This window comes from Triticum dicoccoides, chromosome 7B (genome assembly GCF_002162155.2).
Source record: "Triticum dicoccoides isolate Atlit2015 ecotype Zavitan chromosome 7B, WEW_v2.0, whole genome shotgun sequence".
In the NCBI taxonomy this organism is placed as follows: Eukaryota; Viridiplantae; Streptophyta; class Magnoliopsida; order Poales; family Poaceae; genus Triticum; species Triticum dicoccoides.
In genome coordinates, this window is record NC_041393.1 from 758,700,067 (window position 1) to 758,712,577 (window position 12,511).

Consider the following 12,511-nt stretch of genomic DNA (forward strand, 5'->3'; position numbering starts at 1 on the left):
ATCTCAGATCAGAGAACCAAAAAAGATCGTCGACCAATTGATCGACGAGAGAGAAAAATCCCGGTCAACGGATTAGGAAAAAGACTCTCTAGGGCAGCCGGTCAACACGACCGACGGACGAACCCTAGGTACGGGCGGCACGGCCCCCGGCGGCGATCATGGAGACCGACCGTCCCGGGGGCGGCGCGCGGGTGCGGAAGCGGCGGCGGCTAGGGTTTAGGATCGAGGTAAGACTGATATAGGAAGAGAGAGGATTGGTGAAATTATTTTTGTTTATTGCTTGAGCCTCGTGGGCATATATATAGGATTACATGATCAACTTGAAGTACAAGACAAGGCAAAACATATCTTAGTCTATCTCATATTTTTTTCTAACTAAACATAATACTCAACACATATAAAAGTGGATAAAGTGAGGCCGGAGGTCGACATTCAGATCCTTGGGAAATTGCCTGCTCTGCGTTTTCTCAGGCTGGAAACCACAATAGCCCAGTACACTCCTGTGGAAAGGTACATCATTGGCGATGATGCATTCCCTTTCTTGAGATAGTGCAGGTTTGGCAATTTTCTGATGGGGCCATCTATGTTTCCACAAGGATCTATGCCCAGGCTTGAATCTCTTCAATTCCGTGCCCGAGCGTCGCACATCGCCGGTGGTGACTTGGACGTCTACATGGGACACCTCCCCTCCCTCCAGGAAGTCCAGGTTTCTCTTTGGTCCGAGGAAAACTGCTTGCAAGTAGTGCGAAAAGCAGCTGATAGGCTGGAGGCCTGGAGCTCACATTGGACGCCCATCCCAACCGTCCCACCCTTTTCTGGTATCAGTATTGTAAGTCTTTTTGCTCCTGTGGCATCTTAATTCTCTCTGGCCCAACATTGCAAATTAATGCTCACTCTTTTTCTTTTGTTTCAAAGCTTTTCAACCCAAGGATCTTGAAGAAGAAGAACAACAACAAGAAGAGGGGCTTGCAGCAGTGGGCACCGTGAACGATCGAGAAGGCGGGCCAATTGTGCCGTAGAACCAATCATATCCATTGAAATCCGCAGGTAAGCAGCCCATCCTCATGCACAAATAAATCACTAGACTGGCAATTACGCTCCACATCTGATTTTTGATCTCCATATTGTTTTTTGCTATGACCGATGACGGATGATCACATGCAGTGTTTCTGCGTTTACTTTCACTATGTATTGTATAGACAGACAATCTCATGGAAGCAAGTCATGTGTATGAGGTGGTCTGATATGTGAGTACAAAGTACTCGTACATACTATATACCAAGAATTTTAAGGCTTTTACATAATTATTACAGAACCAAATGGGAAGATATCGTATCGATCGGTGATAAAACTAAACAGCTGTCAGCACCTACCGGTATGAAATTACGACCACCTTATAAGAAACCTGACATGACAGAGCCTGAGTAGTAAGTACACAAGGAAAAACCTTATAAGAAACCTGACATGACAGAGCCTGAGTAGTAAGTACAAAAGGAAAAAAAAGCATTTACATTCCATCTGACATGATGGTTATGCACTGTTCATTTAGATTGTTGAAGTCACCATGCTCTCTCAAACATGCACCTATAATGACACACCTTTAAACAGGAATGGAAGCACTGAAAGGAAGGAAGAAAAACCCAATAATAAGCCCAAACCAGAAACAAACAAAAAAGCATAAGAGAAATGAAACAAAAAGAAACCTGGGCAACAAACGAGCCCCAGCACACGTGCGAGTAAAACACGAAACCAAAAAAAAAAAAACTGGGCAGCGAACGAACGCATCGCCTCCACCATTTGTCGCCTCCGGGCGGCAAATAGGATCCGCCTAACTAGCAGCCCTCGGTGATGGTCGCCATCACCGTCGCCGGTGTTGGGACTAGAGGCCGGCCGACCGATTGCTGCAAGCCAGCAAAGTGTAGCGGGTCAGGGTCAGGGATTTGTGTGAATGTGATCGGCCCGACCCAGCTGCCCGTAGTACTGTGACACCCAGTTGTTCTCAGTTTTCTTTAGGTTGCAGCGTGAGCCGGCCCAGTCGAAACGGCTAGTGATGTGAATCAATTGTCAAAAAAAACTTAATGTGAATCATTCTCAAAAAATAAATACTTGATGTGAATCAATGTCAAAAACAGGAAAAAGAACCCGATGTGAATCATTGTCAAAAACAAAAACAGAAAGAAGTCAATGTGAACAACAGATTTGATTTGATTTGTCTTGTGATATAGACTGGTCTGGACATGACGAACACTTTGAAGGACGTGATGTAGTAAATTTATCTTTCTTACGACCGCGAATGTACACACAACACTGTAAAACATTACTGTAGCATGTAGGGTGGAGCTCTATTGACGGATCTCTGAGCTCTTATTGTGCGTACAAGGCAAGAGCGAACGATCTATGTGTGATGCGAAGTCGAAACATCAAGAACCAAGAAAGATGATTCCGTTACTGTTATCGTTCATTCATGTGGAACTGATTCTCTGAAGGATGCTGGTAAGTTAAACATCACCTTTTAATGACATCTTCACAACCTGCCCAAGACCATGAGCAGATATAGACATGTGTTCCTTCTAGTATAGTGCGAAATTATGTTTCAGCATTGAGATATTCAGGAAAATATCCGCAAAAAAAGAGATATTCAGGAAAATAAAAGGCCAAGGGAAAACATCGTTGAATTATACCAACAAGAATGAGGCAAAGGTGCCATATACAGTAACAAGCATTCTTATCAGCTATTAAAGCTCGGGTAATTTAATGAACATACCAGAAGACAGAATGATATCCCACCCAAACTATCGAGTGACTAGAGAGCCAGCCAACGCGTGCGCAACTGAATCGGCCGATACTCCATTCTACTGTCATGGCCTGAGTTTCAGTTCCTTTTTCAGCCCAAAATTAGGTGGCGAAAGTGCTCGTGCTGAACCTATAGCAGAAAGCTTCAGATGCCCTTGGTTCAGAAAGCATGAACTTCAGTTCCGCAAGAACAACTCAGCAGCAACCCTCATCTTCATCGGTTGAAGCAAATTAACAAGCACTAGTACAGAGTGCAGTCCAAATGCGAATGCCAGTCTGTTAAAAGACGGCAAGTTTTTGGGAAGAGGGGCCTCGAAAATACAGCTATGATGCCATCCGGTGTTCCTACAAGATACGTACATTGCAGGTTCTCTTTCTAACGGCAGAGATATGTAGGAAAGTACATTCATTTGAACAATAGCAAAAGCCATGTCTCCCCACTCTTTTTTCGCTGAATATAATTACAACACAATTCAGGGAAAAGAACGCATTGATTAATTACAGCACAATTTAGTGGACAGAGCCACAGAGATCACATTGATTTACTCCCTTCATTCAGCAGCAACGAGTAGGGACGACCAGGAAGCCATGCACAAACTACATTGGAAAAAAAATGGTCAACACAAGGGGACCTAAAGCTTCCTGAACCAGAACCCAGCATCACCCTTAAGCTGATGGATGACTCGCAGAATTGGCTGATTTTATTGGCCAGGACGCGAGCCCTCTCCTTTCGCCAAACAGCCCAAAACACTAAGACACACAAGAAACACAAGTCTCTTCCTGTGTATGCCGTATTAGACGTCCCTCGCAGCAATCCATCATGGAATTAGCTCCTGGACCATGGCGGGCGGTCATCAATTTTGACATTTAGCATGCTTGTTTCTAGCAATCTGCATTGTTTTGACAGCTTTTTGCTGCAAGATATGATCTCCAGCTCTTCCAGTGAGGGTGGGAGACCCTCCTTCTGCAGCCGTGAGATGCGGCCACAACATTCGATCTTCAATGTCTTGAGGGTAGAAAGTCTGTGAAGCCCCGTAGGAAGATATACGAGATCGTCACAATAGAAAAAATGGAGATCTTGCAAGGACCTGTGGAGCAGAAGTGCTGTCTCTTGCTCATCTGTGAGCCTCGCCTCTTCCAAAAACTTTAGTTGTAGGCGTTGGAGGCTGGTGAGGCCCTTGCAGAATGACGTGGTAAGGCGAGACAAATCACTGATAGTAAGACTTTCCAGTCTAGGGAAAATTCTATCTGTTAGCTCATAACTCTCTCCAAACGTTGTAACAGCCCAGGCAGGTTGACTGAAGACTGTCAAATGCCTGAGGTTCACGAGGGACCGCAAGCCCTCTAGTGCGACGAGAGAATTACAGCTTGTAATGTTCAAATCTTCCAGCATCCTGAAGGATTCAGGCTGTAGAAATTCTAAACTTGAGTTCCTATATAATTCTAAAGACCTGAGGGTTCCAAGAGATCCCATGCCGTGTAATGTGCTGAGCGATCCGCATGCTGTAATTGTCAAAACTTCCAAGGACGTGCAGGAGTGCAGCATTAGAGAATTCAAACTTTGGCTACAACACACTGCTAATTTTTTCAGGCTGGTATGGTTATTCAGAAAGCAGGGCTGCAGGGTTTCCTGGTAATAATCACCGATTTCGATTTCTTCTAGTAATTGCGGGAGGAGCAATCTTCCATGCACCAAAGACGAGAGCAGCAGTACAGGGCATTCCTCAATTCTTAGAAACTCAAGGGAGGTAAATCCAGTGAAGCCTTTCCTGCCCCCCTCAAATATTAGATGAGGGCAATTATAAATAGTTAACTTTTTGAGAGAGGAGGTGATATTTAATGGAATGCACCACAATCCATCTTGAGTTGAGCTTGCCGACAAATCATTTAGATATCCTGACGATGAATCTGCCGAGCCTGCGATAAGATTTGACTTACCGTTTCCTCCCCCTTCAGTCCGCAGCTGTGTCAACTCTGGGCAGTCCTTTATCACCAATTCCTTCATTGCCGGCGCATGTCGAAGCATCAGAGATAGCCATTTCCCCGTTATTCCACATGAAACAATACTGAGACTTTCAAGATATGGGAGGGCATTATAATCTACAGCTATCATGGCTTCATGTGTGTGCGCTGAAACAATGTTTGAAGAGAAGAGTTTTGTGCAATTTTCTATTCTCAAGCTCTCTAAAAATACAAACTGAAAAGAACTTATTAGGGAAATAGATGTCAGATTCTGGCAGCCTTTTATTTCCAAGTGTTTCAGGTCCCTTGGATTATGGAATGCCAAGATTTTTTGATCAAGTCTCATCTCACCAGAAAACTCACCCAAAAGACTATTTGGCCTAATTTCAAATGTTTCCATGGAAAATCCGTCCATCGTGAGAAACGTTGAAACTCTGCTGATTAAAAATTCAGAAAATGTGGCTGAAGGCCGAAGAGGGCCCAATACTTGCAAGTGAGGACAATTGCAGATTATGAATTTTGTAAGACTGGGCAACCATGCATTCTTCTCCATTTTGAAGATATAATGTTTCTCAAGCAAATTAAACATCTTAAGTCCAGGGCAACCTCGGATCTCCAGTACCCTTAAACTAGAGTTCATATCTTCCAGAGAAGTGCAGACACAATTCTCCAACTCTGGCATCTCTACTAAAACTAGCTCCTCCAATGACGGAACTGATACTTCACTTACTTCCCGCATGTTGCTCAACTTCAACTTTGTAAGAAACGGAAACCTTTCCAGACATGGAAGTATCCAGCCCTGTCCACAGTTCTCTAGATGAATTATCTGTAGAGAGGTAAGCCAACCATCTAATATTTGATGGGAAAACTTGCTCTTAACTTGAGATTGTGAACCCAGCTCAACATGAACGCCCTCAAGTTTTAGATACCGGAGATGTGTATGATTTACCCAACTACATATGAAGGAATGAGATTCGGCGGATGTTGTAGACAAATGAAGCACTCGCAAATGATGTTCCTTTTGGAATACTTCTTTGAAGACTTTGAAGAAGAAAGAGTCATACTGCCCAATTAACACCAATGTCCTCAAGGTTTTCACTGATGTACATGCAATTCGTATTTTTTCTTCAAACTTCTCACTACGAGATATGTTGTCGGTCTGATCATCCATAAGATATACTGAATCTGTTAGTATTGACAAATGATGTACGGTTGGCAATATTTCATTGCAATATATACCATCTATTGTTGCACACTCTGTTCTTGAAACAACCCTCGCAAAATCATGCATAAGACTACTGACTACATAGGAAGTTTGTGTACCGGAAGAGATGACTTCTTCAATTTCTTCAACCTGTTCAAAGAAACCCAGGTTTACCAAGTCAATTAGATAGGATCGCCCTATCTCCTCCAAATTCTCACTTGAACGATCACGCTTCACAAATCCATGTGAAATCCACATATGAATTAACTCCTCGGTGGGAAACTGATAATTGTATGGGAATATAGAACAATAGGAGAAGCATTGTTGTAAATGGAAGGGCATCCCGTCGTAGCAAAGCTTCAAAGCAGGCATGACGCCGCTAGCGAGCTGCAGGGATTTCCAATGTTCATTCCTCAGATTTCTAGTCCAATGTTCAATGCTAAGATGCTCTCTTAATATTGATCCTGCAGTTTGTGCCGCTAATGGGTTTCCTTTTAACTTTTGCACTATTTGTTGTCCGATGTCACTTAGACTTTCTTCCTCTTTGTAGTTCTCATCACCAAATGCACATACTTTAAACAATAAACAGAAATCATCTTTTCCCAATGCACTTAATTTAATTGGTTCAGTTGTTCCTCTTCTTTTTGCAAAAGATGGTTTTCTAGTTGTCATGAGTATCAAATTGTTGTTTGCACCATCAGATTTAAAAGGAGCCAATAGCTGGTCCCATCGGCTATCATTTCTATCATCCCAGACATCATCTAAAACCATTAGGACCCTCTTTGACTTGATATTAATCTTCAAGGCCTCCTGAAGCTTGGCAAAGCTGCAAAACCCTTGATGTGTTTCCCGAGACACAAAATCTAACATCTCCCTTGTGAGTCTCACTTCATCAAACATATTAGATACCCAAATCCATATCCTGAGATCAAATTGATTTTCCACTGCTGGATCATTGTACACAAGTTGAGCGAGAGCTGTCTTGCCAACTCCTCCAATGCCTACAATAGGCACAACAGTGACACCAGCAGCTGATTTGTGTTCTCTTATCAAATTGATAATGAATTTCTTCTCTGCCGCTCTCCCATATATTTTTCTTTGAACAAGACTTGATGTTCTTCGGCATGGACCATGCGTTGTATTCTGAGAGTTACTTAAAGTTGCAGCAGAGTCTAAGCCAAGTATCTCGAGAATCCCTCTCAAACCCCCTTGGATGCCTTGCAACTGACTAATTATCTCTCGTAACCTGCTGGAAAATTCTTCCTTGTTCCAAGGGTTTGTGTTATCTGTGGTGACTTGTGTTGATTCATGATCAATTCTCATCCTTTTTCTTCTGGATGGATTACCAATTGGTCCAGTACCATTGCCTATGCTACAATCAGAAAGAAAGGGTTCATAAGCGGATGGTGTGAATGAATTAAAAGAATAGGAAGCGATACATATGGATGTGGATCTAGTAAAGTTCTAGCTTTTATGAATTAATTAGACAATATCGTAAATGACAAAACTGAGAGATTGATATATCAAAAGAGGGTAGTTTACCCAAAAAAAAAGGAATGAACTGTCCTAGGGTAGCTCATAAAGAGAATTTTGTTGTTCTTGGATCTGTAAAACCTACCTTGAGGAAGGGTCTTGCTGTTGGTGACCTGCCCTACAACCAGCACTCTTGATATGCCTGCTCAAAACACCTGTCCCGTTTGTAGTCTTACACTGAACTACTGTTTGACAGTACTTACATTCTGCCTTCTCAGGGTTTCCATTACCATCTCTTATAACCACAAAATGGTCCCATGCCTTGGAGCGTTGCCTCTTCCCACGACTGCTACTTGTTGGCGGTATATCAGCATCGACCATCGATGTCGAAGCAGCTGTGCCAGAAATAAGAGAAGTATTAGCATCATCCCATTAATCGTAAACTCGCGGCCTCCTTTACATTTGGGAACAAAGCCTTGCCAAAAGGTTGTAGGTTCAGCGAAATAACATTCCCAGGCCTCGAAAGACCGGGAATTTTTAAATTTTGTTTTTGCAGGGGAAACCAAACTAGACATGAATAGTTTCAACAAAACGCTAATACAGAACATGAACAAAACTAGATTTCACATTTAGAAGCTAAGCCTTGCCAAGAGGTTATAGGTTCAGTCAAATAACATTCGCAAGCTTCAATAGACCGGTGTTTTTAAAAAAATTGTAGGGGAAACTAAACATGACATGAATAGTTTCAACAAAACGCTACTAACCCATACAAACTGACCGAAACAAGAACAACACTACTCACTCCGTCCCATAATATAAGAGCGTTTTTGACACTAGATTTCACAACGGCATAGGCTATATCTACACCACTAACTGAAGAAGGAAGCTCGGATAAATTCTAATTCTACGGCAGAACACTAACTCGTACGAACTTCTACACCACCACCTGAAGGACTGATGTCAGCTCAGATAAAATCAAATTTAACTATATTTTGCAACAGAGATTCACAACTAAAGTAATCTGCAGGTGGTAAGCAGGCTTACCCTGTTTGAGCCTGTGGTAGTCGAGGTCGTCGACCACGTTGGCCGCATCATAGAGAACCTCCCTGAGATCAGCAAGAGATTCAGCGAGTGGCTCGTTGCCGAGCTCCCTGCCGTAAACAGCGGAGACGACCACACGGACTCCCTTGATTGCAGACGTGAGCCCTCCGATTTCTTCCGCGAGGCCGGCGTCGCGGACCCAGGGATCAGGGGGCTTGCCGATCAGGGGGTTTGAGAGGATCTCTTGCGCTAGCCACCCGATCCCGGCGGCCTCCATCGGCAGTTCCGGCGGAAGAGCAAGTGAGCGGCCGGCCGTGGCGTGGAGTGGATGGACGGAGGAAGCAAAGCAAAAAAGTGCAGACAGCGGTGCGTGAGATGAGACGAGAGCTTAGCTCCACATATAAAGACTGTATAATGGGCTAAATGGGCTGGGCTATGAAGGCCCGCCAGTCTGTGGAAATGGGCTGGGCTATGACCATGACCAAAACCTCAACAACCACAAAATGAAGGTTCTCCTCATTTCAATTTCTTTTTGGAACGTCCTCTCTATTTTATTTCATATAATTAAAGCACTCCATTCGTTCACACAAATCTGTCTCAACAACAAAATCCATTCACACAAATATGTATATATTCCAATCGGATTTTGATTCGTAATAACACAACTCAAAAATTTAAAGGCGGGAACTATTTGGGGATGGCGGACGCAAAACCTCCGAGGCCTGCGACAATGACGAGGGGCAGGATGGAGCACCACAGGACGGTCCTCCCTACTGCCCGCCGACCGCATGGTTGCTGGTTCACCCAGAGGCCAGCCCACGCCTCCGCGCACCCAAAGAGCACCAGGACAATGAGAATGGCGTAGTAGGAACAGAAGGCCACCTTGCCACCATGGAGGAAGACGCCGCCGGGACCCCGATAGACGAGCAGCCACAGCGCCCCAGCTGCCTCGAGGACGCCACACAGCAGCAGCGCCGCCGGCAGCTTCTCCCGGTCGAGGCTGGCCTCCGCGATTGCGCCCACCGCGCTGCTCTCCAGCTCCATGTATATTTTCCTTGCCTACTTGGCTACTTGGTTTCTTGGGATGTCAGTGATTATATATGCAGCGGGAGGAGAGCCAAACGAAGGGGAATTAACACACCGACGTAAAATATTAGTTGCGGAGGTTCCAAACTGATGTATTTTATTATTGTTAGCTTCCACGCCACAAGCGGGGTTGAGTGGAGAATTGAACGTCGGATAGACAACACGAACACGAAGGAACCCGAACTAGCATGCATCTGGGTAGTATTGTACGTATGTGCCAACACATAGACGGACACGAAAGAGGAATACCAACACGAACACGAAGCCTAGTCCAGGGCTGCTCCTTTCGTCTTTCCGCTCCAACACATATGACGATTCGCCGGTTTAGAAAATGGACCTCTCTCTCTCTGTTGGCGTGTAAATGAACGTTTTTTTTTTTTTGTGAATGCGTACATGAACGGTCTAACACACGCTCGCCTCAAGGCGCGCCCACGCGGTCCGGCGTCACTCTGAGCAGATTTTGAAGGTCGTTTTATTGAATTTCCTCCCTCTTCTTATGTTCTCCTTTCTGCAACGGGTGTCTTTGGGGTTTTCTTCTGTTTTAAAATTTTGTTTTTTGTTTTCTTTTCAATTTTTCCAACTTTATCTTTTTGGGGTTTTCTACCTTTTCTCTTTGTCTACTTTGAGCAAATAAAAATTTCGAAGATGGACAAGTTTTAACGAATAATTTTTAACACATGATGACCAAGTTTTTAAATACACTCTGAGCATGTACTTAATGCATGACAATCCTTTCTGTAATACAAGATGGCCATTAAAACTCATGAGGGACATGTTTTTAATGCATGAAAACATTTTTTTAATTACATGAGCATTTTTGAAAATGGGCGACGACTATAAAGAATCGATAACATTTAAAAAAATGCACGATAAACACCTTTTTAATACGTGACAACATTTTTTAGTAGCATGAACATGTTTTGAAATGCGTACAGACATATAAAGAACTGGCTAACATTTTCAATATACACAATGAACAATCTTTGTATACACAATATGCGCGTTCAATTACACTATCAACATTTTTGAAATATATAATTAACAGTTTTCTAATACATGTTGGACATATAATGCTTGATGAACATAAAAAAATAATACACGGTAATTTTTCAATACAGGCTAAACATTTTTTAACACGGTAACAATATTTTTGTACAAAAAGAGTAAAACGTAAATGGTTTCAAAAATACACTTTTTTAATTTAGAAATATGCATAAGAGAAAACAGGAAAGAAAAAGTAAGAAAAGAAAACATTGCAACCACTACATTTTTATTGATGGGAGAGTTTGGTGATTCGCTTCATACCATTGATTCAAAAAAAAATAGTCTCTTACCAAGATGACCGATTGGTGGGTTGGCTTCCTACCAGTAAACCGGTCTTTGACACGTGTTGCTGCTGTTTTTTCCTTTCGAGAGAAGCATTGCCAGTTGCGTGAGTGAATCGCGCTCCTTGCTAGGAGTTCGCGTGCTGCTGGGGATATATCTCGCCCACTGCAAGAGGACCATCCGTCATCTCGAGTGATCCTTCATCTTAGTGGACCAGCTCATTGAAACGGTTTTCGAAAGGTTCTACTGGCCGGTATAGATCATTTTTAGAACCTTTGATGTGGTTCCTTTTTTTTTTCTGTGTTTTTAGCGGTTTTCTTTGGTTTTACTTTTTCCTTTTTTTCCAAATACATGCCTACCCGTAAGTTGTACATTTTCATATACACGTGAAATATTTTTTGAATATATGTTAAATATTTCTAAAATATATGGTTAACAGTTTTTCAAATACAGTTTGAACATTCTTTAAAATACAGGTTTCGAATAATTTTTTAATGGTAAGAATACTTTTTGTAAATTACGAAAATATTTTTTAACTTTCTGAAAATTTCTTTTTTTGTGAGCATTTTCAAAAAATATCAACACTTCCTCTACTTTACAAAATATTTAAACCTTTCTGTTGTAACCAATTTTAATGGGAGAACCTGAAAACCTGAAGGAAAAGATTCCTTTCCTAGTCGCTAAACTGGGCTGGCCCAGTACCTTCCCAGGTGCGAGCCCTCCGCAATTTGCTGCTGAGAGCGGCAAAGAGGATCTCTCTGCTATGTACCGCACATCTCGTAGCGAGTGGGTTGCATTGGACGCAGCCATCCACCGCCAGCCAAGTTCGTGTTGTTTTTCTTCTCGTACAATTTGGCTTTAAGCGATTTTTATTTTTAGGCTTCCCTTTTTTTTATGAAAAGGACCACATAATTATATTATCCCCACATTGGTACAAAGCACCCCAACAAAGCAGGAAATAACAACAAGGTCCCAAGGGAACCGACCCAGCCCTCCTTCCGTCGCGGGCTGCTGGTGCGCAGCCGCTTCAGCAGCTCCATAGATTTTTTTTTGAGATAAATGCGAATACTTATTCATTTTCTTGCGAAGAACAATTTTTCAATTACGCGAGCATTTTTTTAAATTACATTAACTTTATATCAAAATTCATGAACAGAAAAATGGTTAATATGTATACAAAAAATATTTAACGTGTAATAAAAAATGTTCATCATTTTTGAAAATGTGATCACCATGTCTTTCTAAAATGTGTCCTGCATATTTTTTTAAACACGCTGGGGCTCGAATTGGACATTCATCCCAACCATTCCACGCTTTGTTGCGATCAGATTCGTAGGTCTTTTTCTTCTCATGCAGCCATTCTTCTGTAGACTTTGACATAATTAGGTACTCCCACCGTTCCAAAATATTTGAAGTTTAAGTTTTGTCTTAAGTAAAAAAAGTTGATCATGTCTATTGAAAAACATATCAACATTTACTACCCTAAAGTTTGCACGAATCTTAAAGTTACTAAAAAGGCTATCACCATATTAGCCTGTAAATCAACCTATTGAATAGATTAATTTGGATACAAAAAATTGTATTATCCTTTTTGATTGAAATAGTACCTTCTAATCTCTACCCTTA

General features: G+C 42.2%; 1 protein-coding gene across 1 annotated transcript; it reads right to left on the reverse strand.

The window, feature by feature from the left end:
• Positions 1 to 3,619: 3,619 nt before the first annotated feature.
• LOC119339712 (disease resistance protein RGA2-like) lies at positions 3,620 to 8,750 on the reverse strand. Its single transcript, XM_037611669.1, has 6 exons — positions 8,470 to 8,750; positions 7,578 to 7,805; positions 6,752 to 7,331; positions 6,092 to 6,682; positions 5,832 to 5,914; positions 3,620 to 5,708 (listed from the first exon to the last, which is right to left on the reverse strand). Exons 1-6 carry the CDS (start codon positions 8,748 to 8,750, stop codon positions 3,620 to 3,622), a joined length of 3,852 nt encoding a protein of 1,283 aa, XP_037467566.1.
• Between the last annotated feature and the right edge of the window lie 3,761 nt (positions 8,751 to 12,511).

Coding starts and splice junctions, on each gene's coding strand:
- LOC119339712 (XM_037611669.1), bottom strand. CDS start 8,750: ATGGAGGCCGCCGGGATCGGGTGGCTAGCGCAAGAGATCCTCTCAAAC. Junction 5,915..6,091: donor AGGTTGAAGAAATTGAAGAA/GTCATCTCTTCC, acceptor ATGGATGATCAG/ACCGACAACATATCTCGTAG. Junction 5,709..5,831: donor AAAACCTTGAGGACATTGGT/GTTAATTGGGCA, acceptor CTTCATATGTAG/TTGGGTAAATCATACACATC.